Source organism: Thalassophryne amazonica, chromosome 5 (genome assembly GCF_902500255.1).
Source record: "Thalassophryne amazonica chromosome 5, fThaAma1.1, whole genome shotgun sequence".
Taxonomy (NCBI): Eukaryota; Metazoa; Chordata; class Actinopteri; order Batrachoidiformes; family Batrachoididae; genus Thalassophryne; species Thalassophryne amazonica.
Window position 1 is genome coordinate 64926152 of NC_047107.1, and position 22254 is coordinate 64948405.

General features: G+C 40.8%; 1 protein-coding gene across 4 annotated transcripts in view; it reads left to right on the forward strand.

The window, feature by feature from the left end:
* The window catches only part of LOC117510655 (kinesin-like protein KIF27), an 87630-nt gene extending 66411 nt beyond the window's left edge, over nucleotides 1-21219 (forward strand). For 2 of the 4 annotated variants that reach the window (XM_034170450.1, XM_034170452.1), the window contains exons 7-15: nucleotides 5801-5898; nucleotides 6127-6264; nucleotides 8097-8311; nucleotides 11009-11071; nucleotides 11264-11434; nucleotides 16717-16908; nucleotides 17006-17218; nucleotides 19696-19894; nucleotides 20311-21219. In XM_034170450.1, coding sequence (XP_034026341.1) covers nucleotides 5801-5898; nucleotides 6127-6264; nucleotides 8097-8311; nucleotides 11009-11071; nucleotides 11264-11434; nucleotides 16717-16908; nucleotides 17006-17218; nucleotides 19696-19894; nucleotides 20311-20960 — 1939 coding nt within the window. In that variant the 3' untranslated portion in view covers nucleotides 20961-21219. The remainder of the gene's footprint in view (nucleotides 1-5800; nucleotides 5899-6126; nucleotides 6265-8096; nucleotides 8312-11008; nucleotides 11072-11263; nucleotides 11435-16716; nucleotides 16909-17005; nucleotides 17219-19695; nucleotides 19895-20310) is intronic. The other 2 variants (XM_034170451.1, XM_034170453.1) reach the window with 2 other exon arrangements.
* The last annotated feature ends 1035 nt before the right edge of the window (nucleotides 21220-22254 follow it).

The following is a 22254-nucleotide window of genomic DNA, read 5'->3' on the forward strand; positions in this document are numbered from 1 at the left end:
GACTGCTGATCACCATGGAGCAACAGACCTGCACGTTCCTTCAGCATTGGAGAGAAAGGTTTTACGAAAGGATAAAACCAGAAAGGGTAAAAAGAACAGAGGTTTGAAACTGTTTGCATTAGAGACTACTGGTGTAAATAAACCATACTATGTGTACGTACAGGTAAATGGAAACGGGATGAAAATGGAACTAGACACAGGTGCTGCTGCATCTCTCATTTCTGAATCACTTTACAAGCGCAGGTTTAGAAAAGTTAAACGTGAGCCTGCTGTGAGTTGAAAACATACAGCAAGCAAAGCTTAGAGGTCAAAGGTCTCATGCAACTAATGGTAAAGAGTAAGGAATTCAGTCGTAGCTCCAAAGAATCAATCAAATCAGTAATTTTTCTCTGCTTTTGTGAGCATTCTTTAGACAAAAGCGATTGGTTTCTCACTTTCATCTGGAATTTGGTGAGAGATTATGGCACCTACCCCAACGGGTGATGCATCACAAGCCAATAAAAATGAGGAAAACAATGGTTTGGTTTTTGGGAAGGGGCAGTAAAATATAAAAAGAACCGGGGTAGAAATTAGTCCTCCAACAAGACTGCACTTATAAAGCAAAAAGGGAATACTGCACAAAAGTGTAAATTAAAAAAATGTGTGCAGTATTGATTTACAGGGGAGGATTATGGTGTCTGACTCTGACCACTATTGACGGTCACACTATAAAAGAGGCTGTCGTGCTGAGAGCAGGCACATGGGGCACATCAGAGCGAGCAACCCCACATACCCTAAGCTCAACTGACTTCGCCCTTTGCTACCCCCACAGCACTGTGAGTAATGTGCTCTTGTGTGGTGCCAGTCATCCACTGCCCATAAGGTAGATGCTGAACTGAATGAGGCCTGTAGATTCATCACAGGCACCCTTTGACCTACACCTGTCAATAGCCTTTACATGCTAGCTGGCATAGCACCTCCAGCAATATGAAGGCAAGCGCTAGCAAGAACTGAAAAGACCAAACAACTGACAGACTAGACACTCCTTGTACCAATACACGGGGTGAAAGTAAGATTAGATTCATGCAAGAACTGTGCCACTCAAAAAAAAATCTTTTGCTCGCGCACTTCGCACACTCAAATCATAAAGATATTAAAGACATAGTAGGCTACTTATAAATGATGATGTTTGTCCAGCGCATTAAAAACTACTTAAACACATTACGGGCAGCACATTCTGATTATTTTCATGTATTCATCAAATTTACCTTTATTTTGGAGAAAATTTCTCCAATATAAAGACTGAAAAATACAGACTGGGATGCAGAGACCCTCCAATACAGTAGAGCTGGTACAGTTCATTGAGCCATATAAAGAAGTAATTTTTGAGCTCTACGCACTGTAAATTAGCAGTTGCGATCCCAGTGAGTACTGCTTCTTGTGAACAGGGAGTGGTGGAAAGCAATCCTCCTTAGCAGACTATGGAATGTCCGAAGAGGAAAGTTTGTCCTGTTAGATAATATCTGTGGTAATTACTTATTTTATGTTAGTTTTCAAGTGTTTGTCTGCGTTATCTGTTTGAAAGTTTTTGAAACCTGGTAGTGTAAATATGAGTTAAGTTTCACTTCCATCATGTGCAAGTTCCAGATACAGGGAGAGCTCCCCTGTTGGTGAGAGCCAGTAACATTAGAAATGTGAGACTAAACCACACCTACTGTAAACACCCCATGGTATAAAAGTGTTGTACAAGCTACAGTCGTGGCCTTCACAAGATGGAGTTTTTCTAAGTTAAAACTTGTGAAAACATGCCTCAGATCCACCATGAACGACAAGAGATTAAGCAGTCTGGGTGTACTGAGCATCAAGTCTAGGAGGGCAAAGGCATTGAATCTTGGCTCATTTGTTGATTGGTTTGTCAGAAATCACCAAAACTGCATAATTCAGCTGCTGTAATAGTAGAGCAGTCAGTGTATTTATATGGACTGAGAAACTGATCCAAGGCTGCACCTAATAGTTATTTTCATTATCAATTAATCTGCTGATTATTTTCTCAAGTCAATGTTGTCTGTAAAATGTGATAAAATATATATATGTGTGTGTGTGTGTGTGTGTGTGTGTCTCAAATGGGATATTTTAAACCATTCATTTTGGTTACAATGGTTAATCACTAGTTTTATGAAAATAAAATTAAATCAATTAAGATTTAAAATCTTTCTTTTTTTTGCCCTGGGTTGAATGTGCCCCTCTGACAAAACCTCTGGCTTCAGCCAGACCCTCTCAGTTAAATTGGTCTACAACCACCACAAGGAGAAATTAACTTGAAAATTGAAAGGGCACATGTACCAGTGGCAGCTTTGTGGTGATTCCCTTGGGTCTCCCACTGAGTCTGCCAAGCACGATCAGAAGATCGGTGCCTTCACAAAGCTTTTTTCTTTTTTTGCCTTTTTCCCCCTGCACACAAACACACTTCCTGTGCGTTTGTTCCTGTGCGTTTGTGTGCAGGTATGAATTCAGAAGGCAGAATACCGTTCTGATTCTTCTAAACGCATCTCTGTTTGGTTTTGTGAATCAAACTTCCAGCTCTTTAAAAATGCAAAAAGTAGCTGGAAACAGACACAAAACAGCCTACTTTTTTTTTTTTTTTTTTGGCCATTGTTGTTGGAAGTTCCTCTTTATTTCCTCTCTGGTTATAAACTGGTTAAAGTTGCTCTTCCGAGGTGTACTGCTGCATTCCAGCTGTAGAGGACTGTATATCTCTTTACCAGTACGGCGTACAGCTGCGTTCCGGCTTACTTTCACCCCTGGGAGTTCCCAGTCACCTCAAATCAAACAAAACCGTCCAGCCACTCCCTGCACCCAGCAAAAGCTCACAGGAGATACCTGGAAACTCAATCTGAACCAATCACTACAATACAAGACCCCAAAGAAAAAACTAAAAGAAAATACAACCCCAATTCCAATGAAGTTGGGACATTGTGTGAAATGTAAATAAAAACAAAATACAATGATTTGCAAATCCTCTTCAACCTATATTCAACTGAATATACCAGAAAAACAAGATATTGAATGTTCAAACTGACAGACTTTTTTGTTTTTGTGCAAATATTTGCACATTTTGAAATGGATGCCTGCAACAAGTTTCAAAAAAGTTGAGACAGGGCAACAAAAGACTGGGAAAGTTGATGAATGCTCAAATAACACCTGTTTGGAAACAGGTGAGTGTCATGATTGGGTATAAAAGGAGCATCCCCAAAAGGCTCAGCCATTCGCAAGCAAAGATGAGACGAGGATCACCACTTTGTGAACAACTGCATGAAAAAATAGTCCAATAGTCCCGTGACCTTCCATCCCTCAGGCGGCACTGCATTAAAACCGGCATCGTGTAAAGGATCTTACTGCGTTGGCTCAGGAACACTTCAGAAAACCATTGTCAGTTAACACAGTTTGTCGCTACATCTGCAAGTCCAAGTTAAAAACTCTATCATGCAGAGCCAAAGCCATTCATCAACAACATCCAGAAACGTTGCCACCTTCTCTGGGCCCGAGCTTATTTGAAATGGACAGACACAAAGTGGAAAAGTGTGCTGTGGTGTAATGAGTCCACGTTTCAAATTGTTCTTGGAAATCATGGACAATATATCCTCCGGACAAAAGAGAAAAAAGACTATCCACATTCTTACCAGTGCAAAGTTCAAAAGCCAGCATCTGTAATGGTATGGGGGTGTGTTAGTGCCCATGGCATGGGCAACTTAGACATCTATGATGGCACCATCAATGCTGAAAGGTACATCCAGGTTTTGTAGCAACACATGCTGACATCCAAGCAATGTCTTTTCAGGGACGTCCCTGCTTATTTCAGCAAGACAATGCCAAACCGCATTCTGCACGTGTTACAACACCATGGCTTTGTAGTAAAAGAGTGTGGGTACGAGACTGGCCTGCCTGCAGTCCAGACCTGTCATCCATTGAAAATGTGTGGCACATTATGAAGCGCAAAATACGACAACAGAGACCCCGGACTGTTGAACAACTGAAGTCGTACATCAAGTAAGAATGGGAAAGAATTCCACCTACAAAGCTTGAACAATTAGTGTCCTCAGTTCCCTAACGCTTATTGAATGTTGTTAGAAGGAAAGGTGATGTAACACAGTGGTAAACATACCACTGTCCCAGCTTATTTGAAATGTGTTGCAGGCATCCATTTCAAAATGAGTAAATATTTGCACAAAAATAATAAAGTTCATCAGTTTGAACATTAAATATCTTGTCTTTGTGGTGTATTCAATTGAATATAGGTTGAAGAGGATTTGTAAATCGTATTCTGTTCTTATTTACATTTTAGACAAGTCCCAACTTCACTGGAATTGGGGTTGTAAACTAAGGAGAGAGTGGTGCGTTCTAAACAGGGCAACACGCTGGAGTGTGTTAAACAGGAAAAATATGGTGAGGTGGGACCTACAGATGGGTAGTAGCTGCAGTTGTGGAGAACCCCAACAAGACCTGGTCCACATAAAAGAACAGTGCCCCCTGAGCATACATGTCACTGATAACCTAAAAAAAATGCCACACCATCAGCAAAATCATGGCTCTGTCTGGTCTAACAAGATATGATGATGAAGTAAAAGTGTGGAACTTTCCCTGGCATTTGAAGGCTGTCATGGGCAGTCCGCTATGAACCAAGAGTTTGGTTTTAGGGATTACTACATTTTGGTCGGACTGGGTCAGCAATGTGTTTGATATTTTAACTTGTGGAGGCACATCAAAATAGAACTTATACATTCTCTAAAAATAGAAGAAGTAGACTTAAGTCCTATACAGTACCAAAAAAACTCAAGTCTGACATGAACATACTGTTATGTGTCGACGCGGGTTGAGGAGCGGACCTGCGTCAGACGGAACCCAGCGCTACAAATAACCAGAAAAGCGGTTCCAAAAACAATATATTTATTCACCCACTGGTGCATAAAAAGTGTAAAAAAAAAAACAAAATAGCATCCTTCTGGTGGAGTGAAGGCTGGCACGCTCTCCAGCGCCCAAAAGGATCGAAGCCCGGCGCTCCTGGACCCACTACCACCGCCAAACACCCCCCAGGTGGACACGACAAACCGACTCTCTTTGATGTGTGCTGACAGCATGTGTCCCTCACCCTTCCTTGCTTCACGGGCTCGATGTGTCAAACCCAGGCGCGGTCCTCAGCGTCTCACAAACGAACATCACAAGGTCGAGTTCCCGGCAGTTCTGCTTGAATCACACATGACTTAAATGCAGAACGCCATCCAATTATCTGCTTCAGCTGAAAGTCTTTAAGGTTGCATGTGAGCACCATTCACAGGTGCTGCACATGATGTTGATGAGGGTGAAGGATTCTTCAGCCAGCACCTTCTCCACAGACAAATCAGTTCTCATGCCACCTGGAGAGCAAAGAAAAGAAAAGAACACCAAAATATCCAGCCACACCCCCCAACACACAACACATACTCCATAAATATCTAAACAGCATCGGAAAAAAACACACAGATTGAAAGCTTACCAGCTAACGACCAGACCATCTTTTAAGCATGTTCTTCCTGGAGGCAAAGAAAGAAAACATACAATAAACGAATTATTAACCTTGCTTGCTCGGTTAATAATCCTGTAGTATTCAATATATAGCTTTAATGTTCTGCAGCTCAGGTCACATACAACATTTTAGGAACAGGACATACTGCACAGAGAAGACTGAGAACACTACTTTTAAATGAGAGAGGAGCTGATGTGATATCAATGTAATTTGCAGCCTGTCTAAATATCATCTGTCTGAAGTATCGTACTATTTTAACAGTCGTGCTTTGAACCGCACATGGACCATCCGGCAGATGAACTCACTTCAGAAACAGAACAACACTGGATTGGACTACACTGCAATCCCACAAGTCACAGGTAGGTTTTAGACAAATTTCTTTTTAAGGACTGTGAGTTCATATCATTTTGGACCATCAAGTTCAACAACATGGGCATCTCTTTTTTTTTTTTTTTCCTTCTTGTAGCTGTATATCAAAACTAAGTCTGTCTGTCCTGCTGTATCAATTTTGTGTGTGTGTGTGTGAGTGAGAGAGAGATAATTTATGTCAAAGTTATTTCTTTAAAATAATTTGTGCTGTTTCTTAGAGTCCAAGGAACACCATGTTAAGCCGTCCCATACATTGAAGGCAGGAGTGAGAGCTAGTGTCACTCAGAAGACTATCCAGGCATTGTCAGTCAATATGCGCATGAAGAAAGAGCTCATCAGTGACCTTATCGAAACTGGTGTGTTCATACAGTTGTATAAAGTGTGCATCTGTGCTTATAGGGCAATTCTTTGGTTACACTGATATTGTCCATTGCTAGAAAGCATTTGTAGCTTGGCCCAACAAAAACCTGGTCTAAAGGCCAGTAATGTGTATTTCTTTATTGAAAGAGTGCAACAAACGTGCTTTACAAAAGCAGGTTCACAATATACATACAATTGCTAATAATAGTACCATGAAACTGAATTGAACAGAAAATGAATAATGAAATAAAAATAAGAACTCATGGGAAATAAAACTTAACTATACTAACACCTGTATTTAATGCTGCTCAGAGATACTTAAACTCCTCCACTTGGAGCAGTAAATCTCCCCTGACCCAGAGGGGACAATCCACTGTTTCCGACAGAGGACCATGATATCCAGTTTGGAGGTGCTGATTCTCATCCCAGCCGCTTCACACTCAGCCTCAAACCTGCTCAGTGTGCATCAGAGATCACCACCTAATGAAAACAACAGAACCACATCATCTGCAAAAAGCAGAGATGCAACTTTGAGGTCACCAAACTGGATACCCTCCAATCCCTGACTGCACCTTGAAATCCTGTCCATGAACATCACAAACAGGATTGGTGACAAGGGGCAGCCCTGCCAGAGTACAACTCCCACCAGAAACAAGTCTGATGCAGTGTTGAGAATGTGGACACAGTTCCTACTTTGTCATAAAGAGACAAGATCGCACATTGCAGTGAATCCAATACCCCATACTCCTGCAGCACCCCCCACAGGATGCCCAGAGGGACCCGGTCATATGGCTTTTGCAAGTCCATAAAACACATGTACAACTGGTTGGTCATACTCTCAAGACCCCTTCAATATCCTTGTGAGGGTAAAGAGCTGGTCCACAATTCCACAACCAGTAACGAACCCGTATTGGCCTCCCAAATCTGAAGTTTGATTCTCCTCTCTAGTACCCTGGCATAGAGTTTCCCAGGGAAGCTGAGAAGTGTGATTCCTCTATAATTGGAACACACTCTCCGGTCCCATTTTTTAAAGATGGGGACCACCACCCCAGTTTGGCAATCCAAAGTTACTGTTCTGACTTTCACGCAATGTTGCATAATCGTGTCAGCCATGACAGCCCAACAACATTCAGAGACTTCATCAACACAGGAGGAATCTCATCTGCCCCCAGCGCCTTGCCACTGAGGAGGTTTTTGACAGCGATGGAGGCCTTGAACATCGTCCACTCTGTTTCCATGTCCCCAAACTCCCTTGAGATCTGGGAGAAGTTTCTTCAGAGTCAAGTTCCACTACAGAGTGTCAGTGCGTGTGGGCATTTGCCTCTGTCCACTGCCAAAAGAACAGTGCACCAGACCTTCTGTGGACTCCCTGCAGGTGGTGAGCCCACATGGAGAAGACACCATGTTGTTTATTTGGGCTGAGCCCGATCGAGTCCCACTGTGGTCCCAGGCCTGGCACCAGGAGGAGCTTCCCTGATCCGGGCGAGGTGACTCCATCCCTATTTGTGTTTGTCGTAAATGGTCAAAGATCACCCTTTGTCTATCTCCTCACCTGGGACAAATTTGCCAAGGGTGACCCTACTAGGAGCTAATGCTCCAGACAGTACAGCTTCCAGGATCACTGGGGCACAGAAACCCCTCCACCACAATAAGGTGGCGATCCAGGGAAGGGGTATGAGAAATTGTGTTTTTAATAATCATTTTTAATATTGCATGCTCAGTTATTATTACTCTGGTATGCCTAAAACTTTTGCACATTACTGTATGGTCATATGCATACTCTAATTTTGATCAGTGTTTCCAAATATTTTGCATGTTTGTGTGACAGATAAAGAAATGCAGCCATTATTTAGGTGTAGTGGGCCCAGTGATGGTGGCAGAGAAACTGATGTGTTGGGAAGGCTGTCTGTGCAAAACCACCAGCTCCGCTCAGAGGTGTTTTGCAGCCTGCAGGACATGAGACTGCAAAAAGCAAAGTTGCAGACCAGCATCAGAAATAAGAGAGAGATGACTGAAGTGACTCAGCAACTGGTCAAAAGTGAGGTTAGTCAAACTGGTCAGAAAGGGTCACAGTGGAGGGAGCCCATTCCAGCAGTCACTGCTGTTGTGGGTGTTTTGTGCCATCTTGCCACGTTTTGCACACCTGAGCCCATCATATCTTAGAAGGTACGCAGAATATGTCCTGATTAGCACAGGTAAACCTCATTAACTCGCTTTACTCGCAGTCGGTTTGTGGACCACGAACATTTAGACTTATGTATAAAAGTCAATTTTTATTTGACCGTTTTTGGGAGGGATTATCAATGCGGACAATTCTGGACGATTCAAACATTTTGGATGTGACCTTCCTCTTTAGATATTTACTGCCGGTTCAGATTGGGCCAGAGTTTACACATGCGGGCACGAATCATCCAGAATAATCCACACTGACAAAGCCCTCATTGCTGACCTGCAGCAGTCAGAGAAGGAACAAAAAGATCTAGAACCCACTCCAGATAAAGAAATCATTACCATCCAAGAAGGAAATCACGCTTCAAATGCTCAAACTATTGTAATATGGCAAGGTAAGCTGATTTAAGTTTTTTTTTGCTAACGTCATTAACTCACGGTTTCAGATAACTTGCTGTCCGATTTTGTGGCTCTCAACTTGCGCAAGATAACAAGGTTTACCTGTACTTGACTAGGAGATGATTTAAGAACACCTGAAGCTGTGTGAACTCCATATGGAACTGGAGTTGTATCAGGAAGGGTATCCGGAATAAAACCCAGATCTGCTGTAGGCAAAAATAGTAGTAATAAATAATAATAATGATGAAAATAATCATAATCCAGATACTCAACAGAATAAATTACCACTAACCTAATCAGGATTACTTGATATACAAGATAAAAGTAAGTCCCTTCGGCTGCTTCCTTGTTTGCACTCGGGGTCACCACAGCAAATCCGAGGTGGATCTGCATGTTGAATTGGCACAAGTTTTATGCTGGATGCCCTTCCTGATGCTACTTCACATTACATGTGGCAAGGGTGGGGTTTGAACCGTGGACCTTCTGCATTGTAACTACAACCCCAATTCCAATGAAGTTGGGACGTTGTGTAAAATGTAAATTAAAAACAGAATACCATGATTTGCAAATCCTCCTCAACCTATATTCAATTGAATATAGGTTGTATATTGTGGACTGTAGATGATGGAATCCCTAAATTCCTTGCAACTGAACGTTGAGAAACATTGTTCTTAAACTGTTGGGCTATTTTTTCACACAGTTGTTCACAAAGTGATGATCCTCGCCACATCTTTGCTTGTGAACAGCTGAGCCTTTTGGGGATGTTCCTTTTATACCCAATCATGACACACACACCTGTTTCCAATTAGGTGTTCTTTGAGCGTTCATCAACTTTCCCAGTCTTTTTTGCCTCGTCCCAACTTTTTTGAAACATGTTGCAGGCATTCATTTCAAAATGAGCAAATATTTGCACAAAAACAAAAAAGTCTATCAGTCTGAACATTAAATATCTTGTCTTTGTGGTGTATTCAGTTGAATATAGGTTGAAGAGGATTTGAAAATCGTATTCTGGTTTTACTTACATTTTACAAAACGTCCCAATTTCATTGGAATTGGGGTTGGCCACCACCCCTGCAAATGTTTAATTAATCCCTGGCTCAGTTTTTTTCAGTTTCATATTTCAAGATGTTGTATAATTTTATGTGTCCAAAAAAAAATCCTACCTTTTTGTGAAACTGGTTCATTAGTTTTGAGAAACTCTAACAAAGGCCAAAACACGGGGAAAAAAACAGCATTGTTTGTGTAGATAATAAGACTGAACACAATTGCAGTTAATGCAGACATAACAAAACAATCATTTCCAAAACAGTAGAACTGCATAAAAATGGTTCCATATGTAACTGTTAGTATTGCGTTTGTTAAAGAACTAGTTATTTTGATGATTTTCAGATGTGTGTTCTGGTTTAAAATGGTTAAACTGAAATTAAAAATGAAATTGTTATGATCTTGCATTAGCAACTGAAGTGCTGTTTTAAAAAATACATTTACTGTGCGTGTTGAGGTTGTGTAATGTAATGATTGACAATTTATTCACGTGGAGGTAAAGAAAGCATGTGTAGAGGAGCTCATACCACTTCACAACTCTCGTGTGTTATCTACATTTTCTGGGCTCATTAGTCAAACCCACTTTCAGAATGTCCACTCAAATCAGTCTGAGCATCGACACTTGTGCAAACTCTTAACATGGAAGCATCTTTTCACTTTATGGTAACAAGTGATTCTTGAACTGTTGTGTCAGCATTATTTTAAATAAGGATGTATTACACTCCTTTTGCACGAACTGCTAGGATGATGTCATGGTCACATTAGCTACAAACGACGGAAACAAGCAGTTGGTTTTGTTGATTGATGGGTGTTCATGGGGCATGCATGCTACATCTCCATAAAATGTCTTGTAAATCACATAATAAGTAGAACATCAGTAGAATGCTGTGGCACAGCACTGTGGTGCAGTGGTTGGAGCTCCTGTGGATTCAAGCCCACACACTCTCCTTGTAGATATGGAAGGGCATGAAACACGTGGACTAATAAGTGACTGATGGCAACGAAAGGCACATGTGTATATATACACACACACACACACACACACCAGTGTAATATTATACTGGACACCCAGCATGATTAAATCCTTCATTACTGGTGTTTTGTTGGGGTTTTTTTCCCTCTCTGTAGGAACAAGGATTGGATGTTTCGACTACCTGTAAAAGCAAACATAAGGATAATCCAAATGAAAAGGTAAAGGTTTATTTCTTTTTCTTTGCTCACCCAAAATAACATTATTGGCATTGGTTTTGTGTTCAACCTCTCAGTTATCCTTTCACTGTCACATTTTCCAGCTCTTTTGTCATCTCTCTCCACATTGAATCAACATTGTTTTGCTTCTTTGTTCTTTTATTTGGTTTCCTTCACTCCTTTTCCATGCTGTGGGTGCAGGCCAGCAGCTGGCTGGAGGAAATGGAGGAACGGGTGCTGCAGCGGAGAACAGAGCTGCACGAGCTGGAGAAAGAGCTGATGAGGCGAGAGGAGGTGCTGCTGCACAGGGAAGACTGTCTGCAACAAAAAACCAAATTGGAGGCGAAGAGACTTCGTTCCAGCCAGGTCAGTCTGTTTCTGTATGAATATGTATTCATGTATGATTTTGTTATTATTCTGTTGTAACAATGAAAACCTGTTCCTAGGTACATGACTTTAAGTTGTGAATGATTTGCCGATATCACAATATGTTTGTTTATTAGAAGGCAACAGTTCTATTGTATCAGGTCTGGTCTGTGAGCATGCGCCAATGCTGTGTATTGCTGCATCCAGCATACCACTGAACCTCTTTGGGCCCTGGATGCCAACCACTCAGGCAGGCAATTGGTCCATCCCCACTTTTTGAATGTGACAGTCTATCTGCCACAACCGGGTGACACTTGGATGTCACCTTGGCCTTCTCCAGCCAACACTGAAGCACCTATTTGCTGAATCATACTGTGAGAAACATCTTCAAAATATAACTGCAATTCCCTCAGAATGGAAGTGATATTCTTCTTCTGAGTCTCTCTAAGTAACTGCTCATATGACACAAAATCATTCCAACGGTACCTAACGATCCTCTGAAGAGACCTACTACCAAAAACATCGAGTCGCCGCCTTGGTTATTAATGATTCTCGGGTCGGGTCAGAGCCAATCCGAAATGCTCATCCCACAAAAATATGCAGTGATTAGCAGCCTCTATCTGACCTGACCTGCAAAAAAACATTTTTTGAAAGGGGACAGGGGCCTGTGTTGTGATGATACAGTTTTAGGTAGAATATGTTTTCTTATTTTATATACATAACAAAACTGACACTGGTACTACAACCCCTGGCAATAATTATGGAATCACCGGCCTCGGAGGATGTTCATTCAGTTGTTTAATTTTGTAGAAAAAAAGCAGATCACAGACATGACACAAAACTAAAGTCATTTCAAATGGCAACTTTCTGGGTTTAAGAAACACTGTAAGAAATCAAGAAAAAAAATTGTGGCAGTCAGTAACGGTTACTTTTTTAGACCAAGCAGAGGGAAAAAATATGGACTCACTCAATTCTGAGGAATAAATTATGGAATCACCCTGTAAATTTTTATCAAATCAGATCTGCTCGTTAGTCTGCATCTAAAAAGGAGTGATCACACCTTGGAGTGCTGTTGCACCAAGTGGACTGACATGAATCATGGCTCCAACACGAGAGATGTCAATTGAAACAAAGGAGAGGATTATCAAACTCTTAAAAGAGGGTAAATCATCATGCAGTGTTGCAAAAGATGTTGGTTGTTCACAGTCAGCTGTGTCTAAACTCTGGACCAAATACAAACAACATGGGAAGGTTGTTAAAGGCAAACATACTGGTAGACCAAGGAAGACATCAAAGCGTCAAGACAGAAAACTTAAAGCAATATGTCCCAAAAATCGAAAATGCACAACAAAACAAATGAGGAACGAATGGGAGGAAACTGGAGTCAACGTCTGTGACCGAACTGTAAGAAACCGCCTAAAGGAAATGGGATTTACATACAGAAAAGCTAAACGAAAGCCATCATTAACACCTGAACAGAAAAAAAACAAGGTTACAATGGTAGAGAAGCTTGAATCTTGGTTACAATGGGCTAAGGAAAAGCAGTCGTGGACTGTGGATGACTGGATGCATTGGGCAAGGTGATGATGCTGGAACTTTTGTTTGGTGCCGTTCCAATGAGATTTATAAAGATAACTGCCTGAAGAGAACATGTAAATTTCCACAGTCATTGATGATATGGGGCTGCATGTCAGGTAAAGGCACTGGGGAGATGGCTGTTATTACATCATCAATAAATGCACAAGTTTACGTTGATATTTTGGACACTTTTCTTATCCCATCAATTGAAAGGATGTTTGGGGATGATGAAATCATTTTTCAAGATGATAATGCATCTTGCCATAGAGCAAAAACTGTGAAAACATTCCTTGCAAAAAGACACGTAGGGTCAATGTCATGGCCTGCAAATATGTCCGGATCTTAATCCAATTGAAAATCTTTGGTGGAAGTTGAAGAAAATGGTCCATGATAAGGCTCCAACCTGCAAAGCTGATCTGGCAACAGCAATCAGAGAAAGTTGGAGCCAGATTGATGAAGAGTACTGTTTGTCACTCATTAAGTCCATGCCTCAGAGACTGCAAGCTGTTATAAAAGCCAGAGGTGGCGCAACAGAATACTAGTGATGTGTTGGAGCGTTCTTTTGTTTTTCATGATTCCATAATTTTTTCCTCAGAATTGAGTGAATCCATATTTTTTTTTTTCCCTCTGCTTGGTCTAAAAATGTAACCGTTACTGACTGCCACAATTTTTTTTTCCTGATTTCTTATAGTGTTTCTTAAAGCCAGAAAGTTGCCATTTGAAATGACTTTAGTTTTGTGTCATGTCTGTGATCTGTTTTTTTTTTTTTTTTCTACAAAATTAAACAACTGAATGAACATCCTCCAAGGCCAGTGATTCCATAATTTTTGCCAGGGGTTGTAGTAGTCAACCGATATGGATGTTTAAGGACTGATACCAATTATTGACAAGGTTTGGAGGCTGATACCAATATTTAAGGCCAATATTTGCTTGCAGTAAAATGTGTCAAAAAGGTCTCAAAATTTAGTTTAGCACACTCTTAACACAAATCTTTCTTTAAATGTTTCACTGCATATGTTTAATTCACAGAACCTTTCAACATGACCATCACACAAAAAGTGCAAGAAGCCATACATAACATTATGAAGTTGAATAAATGAACACATTAGTAAATACAGCTGATGTAGCTTCAGTCTGCACACTGCTATCTTCTTCTGTGCCAGTCTGTAGAACAGCAGGCTTCAGCACTGACAGGCTATCAAATCAAGTACTGTTGTGGGCGGGACTTTATTTCAAACTACAAACCAAAGATTCATATTTTAAAACAGTGGTATGGGCTAACAGCCTGTCAGTGCCTGAAGTCAGGGGGCATTAACACTATAAGATGGGCCTTCTCATACATCTGAAGTGGAATAAACTAAAGTAATTTAAGATTTTTAATGTTATGTAATTGACTCGGCATACGGTGCATCTGGAAAGTATTCACAGCGCTTCACTTTTTCCACATTTTGTTATGTTACAGGCTTATTCTAAAACTAGCACATTGCCTGTGCATCTACAGGCTCTAGATTGGGTAGTGTTCATAAAATAGGTAGCTGACATTTTTCAAGGGTGGTAATAAATTATGGAAAATCTCTATAATGTGTTGGAATGGAGTGAGTCCAGAATGTTTTTCGAACCTTAGACCTCAGTAGTTTTTAGAGGAAGACCTCAAGGCTTTTCCTGTTGATTACATAATTTTTAAAAAGTTAATTTACTGTCTTAATATATTTATAAATTGTTTAGTTTCTTGTTATAATATACATACTATTATTATTATTTGTATTATTATTTTATTATTGTGTTTATTTTGTCATTTGATTTATAAATGGACCCAATGGAAGTAAGTGTTTTCACTTTCTTGTGTCATCCATGTATTTTTAATGTATTTACAATTATATTATGTACTTACATTGAACTTACTAAATAAAATTACGCATGCATACACTTACATAGACGCCACATCATTTTTAATATATAAATGGTAAATGGAGTGCATTTATATACCGCTTTTCCAACTGCATCAGATGCTCAAAGAGCTTATTTACAATAACACCTCACATTCACCCCGATGTGAGGGGGCTGCCATGCAAGGTACTCAGGACCTTGACCAAGGGCCCCTAGTGATTTTCCGGTCAGGCTGGGGTTTGAACCGAGGATCCTCTGGTCTCAAGCCCTACACTTACTCACTGGACCATCACCTCCTTCCTAATATATAAACGATTTACCGCTCCCTGCTGGAATGGCATGTGAATCCAGAATGTAATTATCATCATCCATTGTTCAGTGTTGTTTGCTAATATCCATAGTTTCTACAAAAATATTACTCCTATCAACGTGCTGTTTTGACGGCTTTCATCCTTGACCCAAGATACATAAGCATACCAAATGGCAAATGTATGATCGAAGTTATACACACGTACGCAAGCATACATGTACACAGAGGCTACTTGGCTTTCAATATGTAGATGATTACCCCACCCACCCCCACCCCCCCCCCTGGAATGGCATGTGAGTCCAGAATGTAATTATCAATTTCCATCGTTCACTGTTGTTAATATCCCTAATTTCTCAAAAAAATATTAGTCCTATCAACTTTGCAGCATTCATCCTTGACCCAAAATACATAAGCATACCAAACAGCAAATGTCATTGAGCTCAGGTGCATTGTGTTTCCACTGATCATCCTTGACATGTTTCTACAGCTTAATTGGAGTCCAACTGCAATAAATTGAGTTAATTGGACATGATTTGGAAAGGCACACACCGGTCTACATATAAGGTTTCACAGTTGACAGTGCATGTTGGAGCACAAACCAAGCATGAAGTCAAAGGAATTGTCTGTAGACCTCGGAGACAGGATTGTCTCGAGGCACAAATCTGGGGAAGGGTACAGAAAACATTTCTACTGCTCTGAAGGTCCTAATGAGCACAGCGGCCTCCATCTTCCGTAAATGGAAAAGGTTTGGATCCACCAGGACTCTTCCTAGAGCTGGCTGCCCGTCTAAACTGAGCAATCAGGGGAGAAGAACCATAGTCAGGGAGGTGACCAAGAACCTGATGGTCAGCATTCCAGAGCTCCAGCATTCCTCTGTGGAGAGAACCGTCCAGAAGGACAGCCATTTCTGCACTCAAAAACCCAGACACTCACAGTACTTGTGTATAGGCTTGCTATGATGTCCAGCAACATCTTGGCGATCCTACAAATTCTCAGGATCCCCCAGAGACCAGTTGAATGAAACACTTTGCAAAAATCAGCATAGGCTCGGAGAGCTATTTAAATGATTTAGCTTGGTTAATTACCTTTGCTGAGGATGCTATGCTTTCCTCTGCTCTTGCATGTTTGTTGGGACCATATCTCAAAATGTTCAGTTTTCATTTAAATCTTGTGAAAGGATATGGTGTGTCTTTTGGGGGGAAGTGGTTGTATTTTGATGTAAATCTAGATAATGATTGTTTTTTTGTTTTGTTCACAGGATGGGTGTTCACCATTCTGTGTAATTTCTCCACAGAATAGTGTATGGATGTGGATGAAAAATAAATAAGGCATATTCACATGATTATTTCCTAAAAATATATAATTCAGTGTGGATGCAGATTGATGGTGCAGGACAGGTCCATAAAAATATGCATATGTTAGCCTTCATATGCACATTTGCAGTGTTGTGGAGGAGACAGCTAGTTGTTAAGGCTTTTTTTTTTTTTTTTTTTCATAAAATTCACAGGCTTTGAGTAAGGACCTCCTACAGGTGTCAGTGCTGTTGGAGTCTTTGGAGAAACAGTTGCAAATTGGCAGCAGTCCACCTGAGACTGGAGAAGTCGCCTTGGAAGAACTGGAGAAAGAAAGAGACATACTTAGGAAGAGGAGAAACAAACTGGATGACCAGCTTAAAGAAAACAGAGTGCTTAGTGTGGAGGTCAGAAAAAGAGAAAATAATCATGTTACATTGATCTTTTCACCATTGTGTATTACTTGCATTCCATGTGCATATTCACTTGTATGTCTTTGTCTAGGAGGAAAATTCTCTGCTCCAGCTGGAGGAGGCTGTCGAAGCTCTGGGTGCTGCTTTGGAATTTAAAAACCAGTATATCCAGAAAAAACAGAAAAATCTGTCTGAGTCTTCCTGTCAGTCACCTGCCACTGCTGATCTCTCTGACATTGCCAGTAAACTACGAAGGCTGTCGCCACCAGAGGCCTCAGAGCTGCTTGTCAAATATTTCAATAAGGTAAAATGTGATCAACAAGATACTAACTCAGCTACATGGGCTGTGCAGCCACATTCTGATGAAGGGCACCCGGTGTAACTCTTGCCACATAAAACATGGAGGTCACAAATCAGTTTTTCCATACCAGACTTGGCAAGTGCCAGGTTTAACCAGTTCGCCTTGTTTTTCCTTAGCTCCTCTTGTAGTTGTATGGAGAAGGTCATCTTCTCAAAAGCCTGTAGGTATTTGACAATCTTGTTAAAGAGACCTGCCATAGGGCTGTTTTTCTGTAGCCAGCGTTTTGTGATTGCCTTTTTACTAGCTGCTACAAAAATATTCATAAGATAAATATATTCCTTACTAACCCCATCTGCTACATTACCCAAAAAGTAAAGGTTGTGTGACTGTCGAATGCCAAGACTTTTTAGATCATTGATGCTACTTCGTCCCAAAAACTTAGAAAACGGGGACATGTCCAAAAAACATGTATGGTCAAGGCCTCTCCACATTCCCTCCAACAACTTAAGGTGCAGTGACACAAGCATAACTTTGATTCACGCACTAGCACGACCTGTGTCATACTGGAGAGTAAACCTGTCTTTAACTGGTGCAGACTGGACCTGAGAAGGGTGCCGGCGCTTGCTATTGCACACAGAGAATTTTGAAATGTTCAAAAAAAAAATTCACGCACAAATGGCGTGGCGTGATCTAATCGCCAACAAGACGTGCGGCTCGTCAAGTCGAGTAAAGAAGAAGTGAACAGAGTGAGTGGTGACGTCAGCAGATCACATAAGAGCACAGCTCGTCTGAACGATTAATTAACTATTATAATTTCTCATAAACATACTTCAACAGCTGCACGCAAGAAGGAAAGAACACCCAACTGTTTTAACAAGCCATGACAATGTAAACATGACAAATAATTACCTTTTCAAATGGCTGAAAATGCCTCATCCAGCTCATTAGGTGTGCGCGTGCACGGCACCAGCTGAAGCCTCCTCTGTGATTCAGGAAGTGATTATAGCCGTTTTCACCGGTGTATTTGCAGAGAGAATGATTAATCTGCCACAAAATATTTATTCTATATAAACAGCGTCCAGCGCAGAGCACGTGGCAAGTGGTGGAACAAAGAACAGCTTCTAGCTGGGATCACAGTGGGTGGGGTCATTACAACAACTTGCATGCTAGTGTGTGAATCAAAGACATGCTCATGTCACTGCGCCTTTAGTTGAGCACCACTTTGTTTTCTGTTTCAGGGTGATTAAAAAACAAATCACGCTTTTCCATCAAAGGTCTCTTCAGGTCCTGGAGTTGGTGGAGGAGGAGTGCCTATTTTCCATGCCTTGAGCCATATATCCTGTTATTTCCATTTCCAGCTCTTTTTTGCCACCTTTGTTTGACATGGTCAGTCATGTTGTTTTTCAATGATTTAATGTCCTTGTATAAAGTAAGTCCCTTCGGCTGCTCCCTTGTTTGCACTCGGGACTGCCACAGCAAATCCGAGATAGATCTGCATGCTGATTTGGCACAAGTTTTACGCCGGATGCCCTTACTGACGCAACTCCACATTACATGGAGAGATGTGGTGGGGTGGAGTTTGAACCGGGAATCTTACACACTGAAACCAAGTGCACTATCCTTTACACTGATCCTCAAGAAATACAGTGTGGTACTGTAGGGTAAATTTGTCTACAATAGTCAGTTATCACAAACTGAGTGACAGTGCAAGAAGGAATCTAGTGAGGGAAGCAACCACCAAATCCATGATAATTCTGAAGGAGATATAGCCGCCTGTTGATACAATTACAGAACCTGTGCATAGTAAATCGGTCTTTGCCTGCTCCACCACCAGTCATAATGAAATGGAACAGAGAAGGATTTCCACACAAGAAAACATTAAATCTAGGCTGGAGTCCCCTGTGTACCTTCTGGTAGATTAGCTGAATAACTTCTCTGTTCCAGTCCACCATGAAGCTTTAGAACTGGTGATGAAAAGAGACAAAAGTTACACTATGCAGAGAGAGCTTCTTCTGACTTGACTAAAATCTGGCTGTAAAGTGATGATTTAGTTGTTATATTTAGAGAGAGAGATGCTTATGCATGCCAATGTTTTGGCTTGGTAATTTTGATTAATTTACATATGTCATGTACAGAATTATTTTCGCTATGAGAAAGGGCATAATTATAATACAAAAAGCTTAAACACTGCAACAAGCAACCTGGTCTCACGGCAAGTCGTGATTCAGCAGCAAAAAATTGCACGAAATAAAAGTGAAGCGGGGGGGGGGGGGGTATGGTTAGGGTCGGGGGTAGGAGTAGGGTTAGTAATAGTGAGTTTAAAAAACCCATCACGAAAATTTGACTCATTTCATCACGGGAGCACAAAAAAAAGTGAGACTGGGCTGCAACAAGATAACTATGATATGAAGATTATACACATATGCAACTTTCTAAATATAGATGACTGTTTATTTCTCCATGTTGCCTGTTCTCTCCAGGTTGTTTGTCTTCGTGAGGTGCAGTGCAGTTTGCAGTTGCGTTGTGAAGAACTTGAGCTTCATGTTGAAGAACAAGAGATAGCGCTGAGGGACATGGAGACTGCCGTACAGCATCTGAGTCTGGCTGCAGACCGCAGGCTCACCCAGCAGCAACACGATCACCAGACCAACATCCAGCTACTGCTGCAGAAACTTCAAGGTGGATAAAGTCAGTTTGTGCTGGCGGAACCTGTTTGTGTGTCAAGAAAACTGTGTGCATATTTTTAGGACTATGTCATTCCTGTGAATTTGCTATGTCAAGGAAATTACTTTAAAAAAAAAACTTGGTGTTTCATGTACTGTGTGTGTGTTTACAGGATGTGCAACAGTCTAATGTTTTCTTTGTATGTGATCACTTGTTCTTTATGACATTTGCTAAAGTTAGTGATTTAATATGGAGTTAGAATGAATATAAGGTCAAGACAGTTCTTAATGAGTAATGGTGTGTGTGTGTGTGTGTGTGTGTGTGTGTGTGTGTGTGTGTGTGTGTGTGTGTGTGTGTGTGTGTGTGTGTGTGTGTGTGTGTGTGTGTGTGTGTGTGTGTGTGTGTGTGTGTGTGTGTGTGTGTGTGTGTAGATGGTGGCTCAAAAGACACACAGCAGTCTGTCCAAGAAAAACTTCAGCATCTGGAGAAAGAATTGTTCTTCTACAGGAGCTCCACTCGTCAACTGAAAAAGCAGCTCAAGCTTCTGAGTGACTGGACGTGCACCGTCGAGCAAACCTCACACACACAGACACACCGTGTGCAGCCACACCACAATACAGATTTACCAGGGTCGTGCACTGAACAGACAAAGACACACATTGCACCGACACATTCAGTCATTCTCTATGAGAACATGCAAAAAAACACACACAGCGGTCAGGCAAAAATGAACCAAACAGATGTTCAAAGCATGACACACCAAAACTCCTGTCCTTCATCATGTGACCTCCAAACACACACAAAGGCACCATCACACTTCCAGATGACCACACATCCACAGTCAGAGGGGAGAACAGACAGTGAGTCTGTCTGTACTGAGGAAGGCTGTGCCGTGACTCTTGTCCGCCTGTGTCGGAGAGACCTCAAAGAGATCTCTTCAGCCAACCTGCACTTCTGTGATTCTGCCTCTGGGAGGAGCCAGTCTGTCGTAGCTACCAGCACAGGGTCAATCTTGGATGACTCTCTAGAAGTACCCCAAACACAAAGAGGTGATCCTTGTTCACATTTAAGTTTTCAGTGATTTAACATAGATGGTAGCACTTACTTACCTCACCGGCAGTGTCTTTAGCAGTTTCCAGCTGTAAGCTGATAAAACAGAAAAAATATTTATAGATGTTGAAAATTCTAAAGGTTTTCAATTACACATACCATAATTTTTAGTATGTTATGAAATTAGAGCTACAAGAATAATATGGCAAAAAGATTCTGGGAATAAATTGAGGTATCAGGGTTGTGATGATCAGTTTTAATTTCTTTTTCGCTGGATTGCAGAAACATAAATACACCAGACTATGATACATACACATTAGTGAAACATTAGTGGTGAATGCATGTATAGTTGATTTGATTTTCTAGTAAGGTTTTTCTAGTTAAAAAAAAAAATACTACTGCAGATAATAAACCACTGATATATAGCTACAATGTATGTGTATAGACTAAGAAGGAGGTAGCTTACTTGGACTGAAATACCTGATAATATTGAAATGTTTAAGAAGCACAGAGGAAGGACAAGCACTGTTTAGAGACCAGCCCAAACCTGATAACATATGCCAGTCAGTACATGATTTAATAAGTTGCAATTGCATTCATTTTTCATTTATTTTTGCCCTTTTTCCCCAGAGGATTTTCTGTGATGTCACAGGACCCCTGATCACAGCAGTGCTATTTACGGAAGGGTAAAGAACACAATGTATGAGAACAATGCTACTTTTATGGCAGTAAAGTGAGAAAAAACAACCCGTGAAGGTAAATGAAAGAAAAAGAGAGAAAACAATGACATAAACTAAACTAATAGTAATGCAATGTACAGATTCAGATTGGTGTAAAATGAGAGTTTAGTGTCAAAGAAATTCAGTAATAGATTAAAATCTGCAGGTTCAAATGTTTGTGACTCTCATTCCACCCAGTAACGCAAGCAGCAGCTTTTATCACAACCTTATTACAAGTTGTGGGAACAGAAGGAGCTAGAAACCCTTAGAAAAGTAAAAAATTATCAGTTCTATAAATGCTAAAATTGGATAAATGACTGAGTTTCATTTCAGTGATAGTTTATTTTCCAAATAATACTATGGTTTTGTTTTCTGTTTAATCACTCGTCATACTCATGCTACTGTAGCTTGTAGCTTAGCGTATAGAATGTGAGTCAGTGTACAAAACGTGTGCTCTGAAGGTTGAGAGTACAGATCACAATATCAGTCTTATAAATTGTCATAAAACTGGAGAAACATTTGTCAGCCAGTTGTTAAAATGAATTGTATGCTGTATGTAAGAAGTACTTTAGCTTTCTCTTCCACACCGATTAACACCTAAAGTAA